This window comes from Mobula birostris, chromosome 17 (genome assembly GCF_030028105.1).
Source record: "Mobula birostris isolate sMobBir1 chromosome 17, sMobBir1.hap1, whole genome shotgun sequence".
NCBI classification, from domain to species: Eukaryota; Metazoa; Chordata; class Chondrichthyes; order Myliobatiformes; family Myliobatidae; genus Mobula; species Mobula birostris.
The window spans coordinates 71612129-71627880 of record NC_092386.1 but is presented as its reverse complement, the minus strand read 5'-3'; the positions used below and the strand labels follow the sequence as shown (position 1 = coordinate 71627880).

The window sequence follows — 15752 nt, the reverse complement described above, 5'->3', positions numbered from 1 at the left end:
TGCAATGTGCAAATTATAGTTATTTATAATAAATAGAACAGTCAATGTAATATAGAGTACACTCAAATCAGTGTGAGTTCATCTCTCTGATGGCCTGGTGGAATAAGCTGTCCCGGATCCTATTGGTCCTGGTTCTTATGCTGCGGTACCGTTTCCCGGATGGTAGCAGCTGGAATAGATTGTGGTTGGGATGACTTGGGTCCCCGATGATCCTATGGGCCCTTTTTACACACCTGTCCTTGTAAATGTCCTGAATCATGGGAAGTTCACAACTACAGATGCACTGGGCTGTCCGCACCACACTCTGCAGAGTCCTGCAATTAAGGGAGGTACAGTTCCCATTCCAGGCAGTGATGCAACCAGTCAGGATGCTCTCAAATGTGCCCTTGTAGAAAGTTCTTAGGATTTGGGGGCCCATTACCAAACTTCCTCAACCGTCTGAGGTGAAAGAGACGCTGTTGTGCCTTTTTCACCGCACAGCTGGTGTGTACAGACCATGTGAGATTCTCGGTAATCTGCAAAGAAAGGTCCCCAAGACATGAAACCTCTTGACCTTTGTCTATAATATTTACAGATTATTAGTACCCACTCACAGTCGGGCCAATCTCTAAAGGACAATCCTCCCCAGTAATTGAGTCCTGTAGAAAATAAACTTAAACTGAATTAGGTTGTGGTGCTCACTTATCTTAGTGGCTTTAAATTAGAGTAATCTAAATATGACTGGACTAATTATAGCCCAGAACATTTGAGTTCATATTGCAACATTTCCCCTTTTGAGATATTCAAGCTAGAAGAGATTTAGAATCTAAATTTTAACAATTGCGGGAGAAATCCTTGGTGCTGTAGAATTCGTTGCCTTTGGTTGGTGATTCCAGATCCGCATCAATATGGTTGACCAGAACTTTGTGTCCTGCTTTAAGCGAGGCGCGTACATGTGTGATAACGTATCCACATGTCACTTGTGGAAGTCAGTAGACTTAGCTAGCCTCACAGGTATTTTAAAACAGCAGTTCCATAGAATTCTGAGTCTGTGGTAACCAAAATCCAGGATTGAAACTTTGGTTTTGCTTTGGAATGAATTAATATTTTGGCCTTAATTTGATTTGGTGAAGGTTATAATTTTACACTTGTTTTTGCAGAGATGTCCAAAGATGAATGTACAAAGGTACAAAAGAGGCCGATGCCAATGTCAAAAGTAGCTCCAATTCAGCGTCTCTCAGTGTCCCCATCTGAATATCCAGGTATACCAGGAATGATACAAAAGCCATATAACACTCAACAAAAGCTGCCATTAAAGCAACAACTGTTCAGACCAGGCAGGACTTGTTTGTTGATTTGATAATATATTGTCAGTTAAGTATGTTTAACAGGCAGCTAGGTTGCCTGTTAAAAAGGTTTTATTATAGCGGAGAGCTGTCCTGCATAGGGTATCATCAGTGCAAGCCCATTCTCGTGAAATCAATCGTTTACTGTATAACTTACACTTGGTTTAGAATGGTTTTACATCCTCCGGATTTCCTCAGTTGCATTCTGAATGTTGCAAAGAGTAACAGTGTTTTGAACTTTTTCAAACACTTTGCCTAGTGTTTCAATAAATTAAAACAAAATCAGTGACAGTTCAAATTATATGGTGCATTACAAAGAGAGGGCTGGATTGCATGACTGGTCTTATCTAATTTAATTCTGTGTTTTTAAACAATGTGATTAAACAATGATTATTAAGCAATTAATCATAGCTCATTCAACCAATAACAATGCAACATTTGTAGCCATGAAAACCATCAGTTTTTAACAGCAAAGTCGGCAGTTGTTCATATGTAGTAATTAATAATTACATAAAACATTTTGGGTATATTTTTAACTGAATTTACTTGTATTCACCTCAACGATACCAGAAGTATTACAAGTGTATCTGTTCCTTCTCATGGGAGGAGGGAGGAGTCAGGGCTGTTCAGGTTCTGTGGTTGGACGAGTGAGAAGGGTGGTCTGAGACAATATGGGAATCAAGTGGAGGTTAATCAGGTCATGTGTAACATTGCTAGATATTACCTGCGCAACATAGCAGATGCTTTTGTTTTATTTCTTGTCAGTGCAAAGTGAAGGCAAGCAGATGCACGAACTCACAATAATTATCTTAAAAATAGTGAACTTAGGAACGATTTACCTCTTACTATTAAAGATGCAAGTGTGTGCTCTTCAAAAGATATAACATTTAAAATTCATGTACCTCCTTCTATAAGAGTAATGGAAGTACCCACCCTATCCTCATTATATGTGGGGGATACGTTCCTCAAAGTTAATGCATAATGTGAAATGGCATAATGTGAATAATTATTTGAATGGAGAAAATAGGGATGCGTTCCAGAGGGCTTCCTAAATATGTTTTATCCGTAATTTATTCACATTTTCATACCAATACGACACAAAAGCAGTACCACAAGACAACATTTGTATTATATTTCATCAATTTAAGGAAACATTCAATGTAATAAATCATAGAAAGTTAACATCCTCTGATGTACAGTACTCACCAACAGTGGCAGGTGTGTTCACTCCGGGAGATGAGTGGTTGTGGTGTCAGGCAGCTTTACATAGATAAGGTGGATGGTTGTGGTCGTCAGGATCATATCAAGCACAGCAAGGGGTGAAGGAAGACTCACAGAACTCTTAGAACTGCCAGCAGCAGAAGATTACAGCGATTTGAAGAAAGTGGTGAGGTTGTTTGCTTGGCAGCATTTTGTTTCTCAACATAAATTTGCTTGTAGGGAAGGGTTGACAGCAGGGAATGACTGTAATGCTGACTCCATTCTAAACTGGCATCCATGTCTATCGCTATTTGTACCAAGTGTTCTGACTTCCACCATTCCCTCACTGTTGGTAAACTCCCAGAATTTTCAAAATCATCTGTTGCTTGCAGCATCTGAGAGATAGTTCACCGTAAAAAAATACGTATGCCTTGACTGTGGATTACACCTTGGTCGAGTGGTTGAATCAGCGATGTTGTGTTAGGCGGCGGGAAACGCACTGTTACGTTAGGATGAATGCTGTCCAAATGTTTAGGATGGGCTGGTGCATTGTCAAGCAACAAAAGAACTTTAAAGGCAGATTCTGTTCCCGACAGTAGCGTCCCAGAGCTGTGTTACCTTCAGCTGATACCGCGCTGTTTATAATTTCCAACTTTTTTTTAAGTGTTAAAGTGGTTCTCTGCCGCTCGGCTGATGGCCCAGGACATGACACTGGACGCTTAGGAGGCATAGTTATATATTTCAAGCACAAAATCAATGCACCGTAGGTAAACCTAACAAAAGATTAAGAGCGCAAAATCGTGCATCCACACCTAGCCACAACCGATGGGAGACTGGCAGGAGTGAGATTGTGAGGCGCGTACACCTGACTTGTATTGGTGGGAAAGCAGTGTTTCTCGTCACAACGGTGAGGTGTGCGCGTGTGATTTGTATTGGCGGGAAAGCAGTGCTCCTCGCATAACTGAGTTTTGGACGCATATAAGGAGACGTTGGTAGAAATAGGTTCCTCGCATAACTGTGAATCCACATTGCCTGAAGACGCATATAACGAGGATAGATTTGGAATGAACAACGTACTACTTGTAACTGCATGTAGCAACATACATTCGAAACTGTTGCATAGCATTTGTATGAAGTGATACTTCTATGACTAATGGATTACTGTAAATGTGTTCTTGCACATGGGCAGGACGAAGAACTGCAGGAAGAACTCAGAGGGTTAAGCAGCATCTGTGGGGGTGGAGAAGGAATTGTTAATGTTTCAGTCGGAAATCCTGACCCTCTATGTTCCTCCTGCATTTGCTCCTGATTCCAACAGTTGCACTTTTCTGTCTCCAGCCTGTGACTGGAACTAAACTTTACATCTAATTCAGGACCCATGAAAAAGTTTGAGGCTGCTCTGGCATCTATTAAGGGGCAGGCCAACATTACCTGGTCTGCTGTGGGGTAGTCATTGTCTTCCAGGTAGATATTGATAGTTTTCTTAGCGATTGCCCAGCTCCCCTCAGTACTGATGTCCCTGATTGCCATTCTGACTGGCCTGACCAAGCCTAGTGCTACACACTTACCATGATTCAGCTATCATGGTCAATCATTGTCTCTTGCTGTCCACCATCAGATACCCCGTGGATTTCCCTATTATAGCTCCACATTCAAAGGTACGAGCGTAATGTCTGTTCAAACAGTTTGAGTCACGCGTGGAATAAGATGTCACTGCAATGAGCCTTGGCAGTCCCTCCTTTACTCTTCACAACTCAGTGCTGTTTCAAATGCCTTATATCGGCAACTAATGTTTCCTAATATCTATTTCAATTTTTTCACAGGAGCCAGTCGCAGAGGCCCAGCCAAAGAAGCATCTGAACCTAACTATATGAATAATGAAAGTAGGAACCGCAATATAGTTCTGTGTTTTTCTTTAGAATTTGTATTTTTCTTTCAGACAACATAGTCACAAAGAGTCTTCCTTTCTGTGTTCAGTGCTCTCTATTAATAAGATATGGCCAATGTGCTGTTACAATTTTAGTTACTGGTTACAGTTCCACATTATCCATTTTATCCATATTCAGCAGAGAATTTGGTATTATTAAATCAAAAAGTATCTTTGCAAGTGAGCTAATCAGCCCTTTCAGAAAGTTTACTTCTCAAAACATGGCAACAAGACATCCCATGTGTAAAGAAGAGAGGTTTTTATGTTACTCACATCACTGTGAAGACCCCTCCAGATGATGGAGTCAGCTGATCACTCCTCACGGCCTTCCTGTCATGGGATCAGGTGCTTTGTGAACTGCAGTTACCCTATCACCAAAGCCTCATCTGTACCAAAGACTGTCAGTAATGAATTAAAATTATGAGATGATTCTAATGCATAAAAGTCTTTCCTGGGTTTACTTTAAATAACATATTTTCCATTATTTTCATTATAATATTGTCCTTGCTGAACTGTGGGTTAATGATGAGGTTATAAATTGCAAACTCTTTTCTGACATTAAATAATTACTGTTTAGAGTGGCGAAGAATAAAAATGGGAACTACAGAACATTAAGTCTATAGTTACTGGACAGAATTGTTAAGGGTAAGATGAGTATGCACCTGGAAAGGCAGGGTTGATTAGGGGCAGTCAGCATGGCTCGGAAGTGGGAGATCTGGATGAAGTTTTTCAGCTCCCTTGGATTGTAAGTAATAGGAGAGAGATTTCAAAAGGAGCAAGTGGGAGTGAAACCATAGAAACCATAGAAAAACTACAGCACAGAACCAGGCCTTTTGGCCCTTCTTGGCTGTGCCGAACCATTTTCTGCCTAGTCCCACTGACCTGCACACAGACCATATCCCTCCATACACACCTCTCATCCATGGACATTCTGCATGCCACGGTTTTCTGGGTGATTAGGAACTTGGAAAGAGCCAATAAAAAAGATGTTAGGTTTAAGCAGAGTGGCCACTGTGTGAGTGGGCCAGTTGAGGCTTTGGCTCATAGATGTTTGATGAGGAGAGTTGGAGGATGGAGGTGGACTTTTTTTCCATTTAATTCTCTTTCCTTCTTGTTGCACAGTTAGAGCAGTGGGGATGTCAGACAGGAGTATCAAATGCTCCTCTTGTAGCATGTGGGAAGGCAGAGAGACCGCCAGGCTTCATGATAACTGCAAGAAGTGTATACGGCAGCAGCTTCTATCAGACCATTTTGGAGTTGGAGCTGGATTAACTCCGGATCATTTGGGGGACTGAGGGATTGACTCAAGGTATGGGACACAGAGAAATGGGTGACTGTCTGGAAGGGGAAAGGGCATAGGCAGCCAATACAGAGTCCCCCTGTAGCAAGTACATAGCTATGGATGCTCTTTGGGATTGATCAAGGTTAGGAAAACCACAGGGTCTCTGGGTCTGTGGCTTGGAAGGGAAGTGGGGAGAAGAGACAAGCTGCAGTGAAAGAGGATTCATTGGTTAGGGGAACACACAGGAGACTCTATGGATGAAAATGAGATTCCTGGATGGTACATTGCCCCACAGTTGCGAGGGCCAGGGATTTCTCAGATCAAGCCCACAGCATTCTTGGGAAGGGTGAAGCCAGAGGTTTTGGTCCATGTCAGTACCAATGGCGTGTGTAGGAATGGTGATAAGTCCTGCAAAGTGAGTTCAGGGAGTTTGGTCCAAAGTCAGGGAGTCATAGAGAAGGACGGCACAGTCAATGCTGAAAAGTAAAACTGCTTACTCCCATCAACCTGCACTGGGACCATCGCCCTCCATACCTCTACCACCTATTCCCTATCCAAACTTCTCTTACACATTGAAATTGAACTTGCATGTGCCACTTTGTACTGGCAGCTTGTTCCGCACTATCACAACCCTCATTTCCCCTTGTGTTCCACTTAAACTTCTCACTTTTTACCCTTAACCCATGACCTCTGGCTGTTGTCCCACCCAATGGCAGTGGAAAAAGCCCGTTTGTATTTACCCTATCTAACTCCACATGATTGCACATTGGTAAACTATTATTGGGTATAATATTATTCTGTGCTTTATTGTTAGTCAAGTCTACACACTGCTAAGTGTGTTTTTAAATGTTACTGCTATAATGAAAGAATTTCCCACTCAGGATCAATAAAGTACTATTATTATTATATAAAGTATTAATATTATTATTATTTTGTGTACCTCTAACAAATCTCCTTTCAATCTTCTATGTTCTAATGATCACAGTCCTAACCTATTCAGTCCTAACCTGCACAATTTTTAATCTATTCAATATACGTATACTGTAATTGATTGATTTATTTATTCATCTTCTAGATTATGTATTGCATTGAACTGCTGCTGCTCAGTTAACAAATTTCACGACACATGCCGGTGATAATAAACCTGATTCTGATTCTCTTCAGCCTTTCCTTATAACTCAAGTCCTCCAGACCTGGCAACATCCTTGTAAATTTTTCTGTACTCTTTCAACCTTGTTTACATCTTTCCTGTAGGTAGGTGACCAAAACTGCTGACACAATACTCTAAATTAGGCCTCACCAATGCCTTATACAATTTCAACGTAGCATACCAATACTCAATACTTTGATTTATGAAGGCCAATGTGCCAAAAGCTTTCTTTGCAATCCTATCTACTTGTGATGCCACTTTCAATGAATTATGGACTTGCATTCCCAGATCTCTTTGTTCCACCCCACTCCTCAGTGCCCTACTGAAGCTCAAATCCTTGCATTTGTCTGTATTAAACTCCAACTCCCATTTTTCCAGCTGAATCAGATCCCTCTGCATCTCTAATATTCTTCCTCGCTACCCACTACACCCCTAATCTTGGTATCATCTGCAAATTTGCTAATGGTAAGACTCTTGGTAGTGTGGAGGATCAGAGGGATCTTGGGGTCCAAGTCCATAGGATGCTCAAAGCAGATGCGTAGGTTGACTCTGTGGTTAAGAAGGCATACGGTGTATTGGCCTTTGTCAATTGTGGAATTGAATTTAGGAGCCGAGAGGTAACGTTGCAGCTATATAGGGCCCTGGTCAGACCCCACTTGGAGTACTGTGCTCAGTCCTGTCACCTCACTCCAGGAGGGATGTGGAAACCATAGAAAGGATGCAGAGGAGATTTACAAGGATGTTGCCTGGATTGGGGAGCATGCCTTATGAAAACAGGTTGAGTGAACTCGGCCTTTTCTCCTTGGAGCGACAGGGGATAAGAGGTGACCTGATAGAGGTGTATAAGATGATGAGAGGCATTGATCGTGTGGATAGTCAGAGGCTTTTTCCCAGGGCTGAAATAGTTGCTACAAGAGGACACAGGTTTAAGGTGCTGGGGAGTAGGTACAGAGGAGATGTTAGGGTAAGTTTTTTTATGCAGAGAGTGGTGAGTGAGTGAGGGCTGCCAGCAACGGTGGTGGAGGCGGATACGATAGGGTCTTTTAAGAGACATTTAGATAGGTACATGGAGCTTAGAAAAATAGAGGGCTATGGGTATGCCTAGTAATTTCTATGGTAGAGACATGTTCGGCACAACTTTGTGGGCCGAAGGGCTTGTATTGTGCTGTAGGTTTTCTATGTTTCTATGATCCAGTTAACCACATTATCATCCAGATCATTGATAGAGATGACAAACAACAATGGACCCAGCACTGATCCCTGCGGCACTCCACTAGTCACAGGCCTCTGGTCAGAGAGGCAACCATCTACTATTACTCTCTGGCTTCTCCCATAAAGCCACTGTCAAATCCAATTTACTATCACATTCAGAATGACAAGCGGCTGAACCTTCTTGACCAGCCTCCCATGCGGGACCTTGTCAAATGCATCGCTAAATTCCATGTAGACAATATCCATTGCCTTGACTTCATCCACCTTCCTAATAACTTTTTCAAAAACTCCTGTAAGATCGGTTAGACATGACCTACCACAGACGAAGCTATGCTGACTATCCTTAATTAGTCTGTGTTTATCCAAATACTTATGTATCTGGTCCCTTTGAATACCTTCCAATAACTTTCCCACAACTGATGTCAGACTCACCAACCTATAATTTCCTGTTTTCTGTTTAGAGCCTTTTTTAAATGGTGGAACAACATTGGCTATCCTCTGATGCCTCTCCTGTTGCTAGGGATGTTTTAAATGCCTCTGCTAGGGCCCTGCAATTTCTGCACCTGCTTCCTATAGGAGGAAACACCTTGTCAGGCCTTGGGGATTTGCCTCAGAATAGCAAACTTCTCCTCTGTAATCTGTACAGGGTCCATGAAGTTAATGCCACTTTGCCTCACTTCTATTGACTCTGTATCCATATAACCATATGGTTATATCTCCTGAGTAAATACAGATGCAAAGAAGGTATTTAAAATCTTCCCCATCTGTTTTGGCTCCACACATGGATTGTCATTATGATCTTCCAGAGGACCAATTTTGACCCTAGCAATCCTTTTACTCTTAATGTATCTGTAGAATCCCTTAGGGTTCTTCTTTACCTTGTTTGCTAGGGCAACTTCATGCCTTCTTGCTTTCTTTCTTCAGTGTTCACTTGCATCTCTTGTATTCCATAAGCACTTCATTTGTTCCTACTTGCTTATACCTGCTATGCACCTCCTTTTTTCTCTCATCCAGGACCTCAATATCTCTTGAAAACTAAGGTTCCCTACAATTGTTATCTATACCTTTTATTCTGACAGCCACATACAAGCTTTGTACTCTCAAAACTTTGTTTCTGAAGGCCTCCCACTTTCCAAGTATACCTTTGTCAGAAAGCAGCCTGACCCAATCTACACTTGCTGGATAATTTCTGATAACATCATAATTGACCTTTTTCCAATTTAGAAACTCAACCTGTGGACCAGAACTATCTCTTTGAATATCTAATTTGAAACGAATGGCATTGTGGTCACAGGATGCAAAGTGTCCCCCTACATAAACTTCTGTCACCTGCCCTGTCTCATTCCTTAATAGCAAATCAAGCACTACACGCTATCTTGTTGGGACTTCTTATGTACTGATGAAGGAAACTTTCCTGAACATATTTAACAAACTCTATCCCATCTAGTCCTTTTACAACAGGGGTCCCCAACCTTTTTTGCACTGCAGACTGGTTTAATATTGACAATACTCTTGTGGACCGGCCGACCAAGGTCGGGGTGGGGGGGGTGGGGGGTGGGTAGGGCTGCTAACAGACAAGAGTAGCAGTCAAATACGTTGGGTTTACCCAGAGAAAGACTACAATGACCATGATGCATGTGTGACCTGTGCATGTGTGTACCTGCCGATTTTTTTTCTGCAAATCGTTTTGGCGATTCTGTTCAGGAGGTGGGGTGCTAATCACGACCGGAATATAGGTGATAAGTGGCTAATACACCCAGTTTCATTTCTAAAGGGTTTATCTAACAAATTTAATATTAAACACACAGCGCATATTTTCCTCGCATGAATATAGCGATAAGTCAATTACCAGGGGAGGACAGGGGAGCTTGAAGTAAGTGTTGAACAAACTTCCAGTAGAAGTGGTAGAGGCAGGTTCGGTATTATCATTTAAAGAAAAATTGGATAGGTATATGGACAGGAAAGGAATGGAGGGTTATGGGCTGAGTGCAAGACGACAGGACTAGGAGAGAGAAGCGTTCGGTACGGACTAGAAGGGTAGAAATGGCCTGTTTCTGTGCTGTAATTGTTATATGGTTATATAAGTCACTTATAAGTCAATAGCATCATAACATTTTAAGTAACGTTTGGATATTAAACACACAGCACATACTTTCCTCGTATGAACATATAAAATCATTGCAACACACCAATATTGCTGAATCAGTGGGAGCCCTGGGCTTGTTTCCCTCCAACAAGACGGTGCCATCGAGGGGTGATGGGAGACAGCGATACTCGAAGGGGGTTCCTTATGTCCAGTCTATTCCGCAGTTTAGTTTTCGTTGCATTCATTGCAGAGATATGTTGGAAATTGAAGCAATGTTTTCAGTGCTTTCATGGCTATCTCAGGATATTTAGCCTTGACTTTGATCTGGAATGCCCGCAGAGATGTTATGTCAAACATACTTTTCAGCCCGTCGTCATTTGCAAGCTCGAGGAGTTGATCTTCTTCCTGCGCTGACATGGATGACGCGCAGGTAATGACCTTGCGTGTGTTCAAGTTCAACAGTGGGCGTGACAGGGAATGAGGAAAGGTGCAGCTGGCTCATATCATCAAATCATATTGTTTCCTCATGGCCCAGTAGCACATTCTTTGTGTACCGGTACCGGTCCGAGGCCCAGTGGCTGGGGACTGCTATTTTACAGTGTGTGATTCCAAGTCAATCTGTGGGACTTTAAAATCACCTACTATAACAAACTTATGTTTCTTGCAACAGTCTGTGATCTCTTAACAAATTTGTTCCTCTAAATCTCGAGGACTGTTAGGACTGTTAGAAGTTAAAGGACAGTGTTGTGGTCTCATGATTGCCAGGTGCTAGCAAAACCAGAAATAGGAAGATCATACAGTTTAACATGTGGCTAAGGAGATGGTGCAGGAGAGAGGGCTTCAGATTTTAGATCATTGGGCTCCCTTCCAGGCAGCGTAGTTTGTGGGCTGCGGAGTGAGCTGGGAGCAGAGTGAAGGTTAAGGGCTTTAGCTCAATGGGCTTAGGCAGAAACGGGTGAGGTGAGGAAGGTTTGGTATTCATTTTTTGTTGTTATTTGAGGAGAGGGGCAAGTATGAGTGTGAGGGCAGCTTGTTGTTCTCGGTGCTGGATGTGGGAGGTCGTGGAGTCTCCAAGCCTACCGGATGTCCACATCTGCACCAGGTACATCAAGATGCAGCTCCTAAGGGACCGCGTTAGGGAACTGGAGCTGCAGCTCGATGACCTTCGTCTGGTCAGGGAGAGTGAGGAGTTGATAGAGAGGAGTTACAGGCAGGTGGTCACACTGGGGCCACGGGAGGCAGACAAGTGGGTCACGGTTAGGAGGGGGAATAGGAAGAATCAGGTAATAGAGAGTACCCCTGTGGCTGTGGCTGTGCCCCTTGACAATAAGTACTCCTGTTTGAGTACTGTTGGGGGGGGGACAGTTTACCTGGGGGAAGCAACACTGGCCGTGCCTCTGGCACAGAGTCTGGCCCTGTAGCTAAGAAGGGTAGAGAAAGGAAGAGGAGGGCAGTAGAGATAGGGGACTCAATAGTTAGGGGGTCAGATAGACGATTCTGTGGGCGCAGTCCGGAGACCCGGATGTAGTTTGCCTCCCTGGTGCCAGGGTCCAGGATGTTTCTGATCGCGTCCAAGAGATCCTGAAGCGGGAGGGAGAGGAGCCAGAGGTCATGGTACATATAGGTACCAATGACATAAGTTGGAAAAGGGGAGAGGTCCTGAAAGAAGAATATAGGGAGTTAGGAAAGGAGTTGAGAAAAAGGACCACAAAGGTTGTAATCTTGGGATTAAATGTGTGGCTGAGGGATTGGAGCAGGGGGCAGGGATTCAAGTTTTTGGATCATTGGGACCTTTATTGGCGCAGGTATGACCTGTACAAAAAGGACGGGTTACACTTGAATCCTAGGGGGACCAATATCCTGGCGGGGAGATTTGCAAGGGCTACTGAGGTGACTTTAAACTAGAATGGTTGGAGGTGGGGAATCGATTTAAGGAGACTAGGAGATGGGAGGTTGGTTCACAAATGGAGAAGGCAGGTAGGCGATGTGTGAGGGAGGATAGGCAGGGGACAGAGATCAGGAGCAATCAGACCAAAGATGTAGGGGAAAAGGAAGAAAAAGATAACAAAGTTGTTTGCTCCATTAAGGATAAACAGAGAGTGGGAGGTGGAGAGTTTCTTAAATGCATCTATTTTATTACTAGGAACATTGTAAGAAAGGTGGATGAGCTTAGAGCATGGATTGATACCTGGAAATATGATGTTGTAGCTATCAGTGAAATGTGGTTGCAGGAGGGGTGTGATTGGCAACTAAATATTCCAGGATTTCGTTGCTTCAGGTGTGATAGAATAGGAGGGGCAAGAGGGGGAGGTGTTGCATTGCTTCTCAGAGAAAATATAACAGCGTTGTTCTGGCAGGATAGATTAGTGGACTCGCCTAGGGAGGCTATTTGGGTGGAGTTGAGGAATAGGAAAGGTGTAGTGATGCTTATAGGGGTGTATTAGAGACCACCTAATGGGGTAGAGAACTGGAGGAGCAAATTTGTAAGGGGATTGCAGATATTTGTAGTAAGCACAAGGTTGTGATTGTGGGAGATTTTAATTTTCCACACATAGACTGGGAAACCCATTCTGTAAAAGGGCTGGATGGTTTGGATTTTGTCAAATGTGTGCAAGATAGTTTTTTGGAGCAATACATAGTGGTACCAACTAGAGAAGGGGCAGTCTTGGATCTCCTGTTACGGAATGAGTTAGGGCAGGTGACGGAGGTATGTGTTGGGGAGCACTTCGGGTCCAGTGATCACAATACCATTAGATTCAGTGTAATTATGGAGAAGGATAGGACTGGACCTAGGACTGAGATTTTTGATTGGAGAAAGGCTAACTTTGAGGAGATGTGAAAGGATTTAGAACAGCGGTCCCCAACCACCGGGCCACAGACCGGTACCGGGCCGCAAAGCATGTGCTACCGGGCCATGAGGAAATGATATGATTTGACGATATGAGCTAGCTGCACCTTTCCTCATTCCCTGTCACGCCCACTGTTGAGCTTGAACACAAGCAAGGTCATTACCCGTACATCATCCATGTCAGTGCAGGAAGAAGATCAACTCCTCGAGCTTGCAAATGACGGTGGGCTGAAAAGTATGTTTGATATAAGATCTCTGCTGGCATTCCGGATCAAAGTCAAGGCTAAATATCCTGAGATAGCCATGAAAGCACTGAAAACGTTGCTTCAATTTCCAGCATATCTCTGCAATGAATGCAACGAAAACTAAATTGCGGAATAGACTGGACATAAGGAACCCCCTTCAAGTATCGCTGTCTCCCATCACCCCTCGATGGGACCGTCTTGTTGGAGGGAAACAAGCCCAGGGCTCCCACTGATTCAGCGATATTGGTGTGTTGCAATGATTTTATATGTTCATACGGAGAAAATATGTGCTGTGTGCTTAATATCCAAACATTACTTAAAATGTTATGATGCTATTGACTTATAAGTGACTTATATAACTATATAACAATTACAGCATGGAAACAGGCCATCTCTACCCTTCTAGTCCGTGCCAACCGCTACTCTCATCTAGTCCTGCCATCTTGCACTCAGCCCATAACCCTCCATTCCTTTCCTGTCCATATACCTATCCAATTTTTCTTTAAATGATAATATCGAACCTGCCTCTACCACTTCTACTGGAAGTTCGTTCAATACTTACTTCAAGCTCCCCTGTCCTCCCCTGATAATTGACTTATCACTATATTCATGTGAGGAAAATACGCACTGTGTGTTTAATATTAAATTCGTTAGATAAGCACTTTTAGAAACAAAATTGAGTGTATAAGCCACTTATCACCTATATTCCAGTCGTGTTTAGCACCCTCCCGAACAGAATTGCCAAAACAATTTGCAGAAAAAAATCGGCAGGTACGCGCATGAGGAAGTCACTCATGCGCACTGGTGCCCACGCAAGGCGACATGGTCATTGTAGTCTTTCTGTGGGTAAATACAACATATTTGACTGTTACTCTTGTCCGTTAGCAACCCTACCCACCCACTTCCCGGTCGGCCGGTCCACAAGAGTATTGTCAATATTAAACCGGTCTGCAGTGCAAAAAAGTTTGGGGACCCCTGATTTAGAAGGAGTGGATTGGGACAATTTGTTTTATGAGAAGGATGTAATAGAGAAATGGAGGTCATTTAAAGGTGAAATTTTGAGGGTACAGGATCTTTATGTTCCTGTTAGGTTGAAAGGAAAGGTTAAAAGTTTGAGAGAGCCATGGTTTTCAAGGGATATTGGAAATTTGGTTCGGAAAAAGAGAGGGATCTTCAATAAATATAGGCAGCTTGGAGTTAATGAGGTGCTCGAGGAATATAAAGAATGTAAAAAGATTCTTAAGAAAGAAATTAGAAAAGCTAAAAGAAGTAAGGTGAAAATAAATCCAAAGCATTTCTACAGTTATGTTAGTGGCAAAAGGATAGTGAGGGATAAAATTGGTCCCTTGGAGAATCAGAGTGGACACCTATGTGTGGAGCCAAAAGAGATGGGGGAAATTTTGAACAATTTCTTTTCTTCAGTATTCACTAAGGAGAAGGATATTGAATTGTGTAAGGTAGAGGAAACAAGAAGGGTAGTTATGGAAAGTATGACGATTAAAGAAGAGTAAGCACTGGCACTTTTAAGGAATATAAAAGTGGATAAGTCTCCGGGTCCGGACAAGATATTCTGTAGGACCTTGAGGGAAGTTAGTGTGGAAATAGCAGGGGCTCTGACAGAAATATTTCAAATGTCATTAGAAACGGGGATGGTGCTGGAGGATTGGCGTATTGCTCATGTGGTTCCATTGTTTAAAAAGGGTTCTAAGAGTAAACCTAGCAATTATCGGCCTGTGAGTTTGACGTCAGTGGTGGGTAAATTGATGGAAAGTATTCTTAGAGATGGTATATATAATTATCTGGATAGACAGGGTCTGATTAGGAACAGTCAACATGGATTTGTGCGTGGAAGATCATGTTTGACAAATCTTATTGAATTTTTTGATGAGGTTACTAAGAAAGTTGACGAGGGTAAAGCGGTGGATGTTGTCTATATGGACTTCAGTAAGGCCTTTGACAAGGTTCCACATGGAAGGTTAGTTAGGAAGTGCAATTGTTAGGCATTAATATCGAAGTAGTAAAATGGATTCAGCAGTGGCTGGATGGGAGATGCCAGAGAGTAGTGGTGGATAACTGTGTGTCAGATTGGAGGAGGGTGTGTAGCAGTGTGCCTCAGGGATCTGTACTGGGTCCAATGTTGTTTGTCATATATATTAATGATCTGGATGATGGGGTAGTAAATTGGATTAGTAAGTATGCAGGTGATACGAAGATAGGTGGCGTTGTGGATGATGAAGTAGGTTTTCAAAGCTTGCAGAGAGATTCAGGTCTGTTAGAGGAGTGGGCTGAAAGACAGCAGATGGAGTTTAATGCTGAAAAATGTGAGGTGCTACATTTTGGTAGGACTAATCAAAATAGGACATACATGGTAAATGGTAGGGCATTGAAGAATGCTGTAGAACAGAGGGATCTAGGAATAATGGTGCATAGTTCCCTGAAGGTGGAATCTCATGTGGATAGGGTGGTGAAGAAAGCTT

The 15752-nt window shown here is 42.8% G+C and overlaps 1 protein-coding gene across 3 annotated transcripts in view; it reads left to right on the top strand.

Annotated features, from left to right (window-relative positions):
* The window catches only part of LOC140211434 (signal-transducing adaptor protein 1-like), a 300629-nt gene that overhangs the window by 219719 nt on the left and 65158 nt on the right, over positions 1 to 15752 (top strand). For all 3 annotated transcript variants that reach the window (XM_072281142.1, XM_072281143.1, XM_072281141.1), the window contains 2 exons: positions 1140 to 1241; positions 4349 to 4408. In XM_072281142.1, coding sequence (XP_072137243.1) covers positions 1140 to 1241; positions 4349 to 4408 — 162 coding nt within the window. The remainder of the gene's footprint in view (positions 1 to 1139; positions 1242 to 4348; positions 4409 to 15752) is intronic.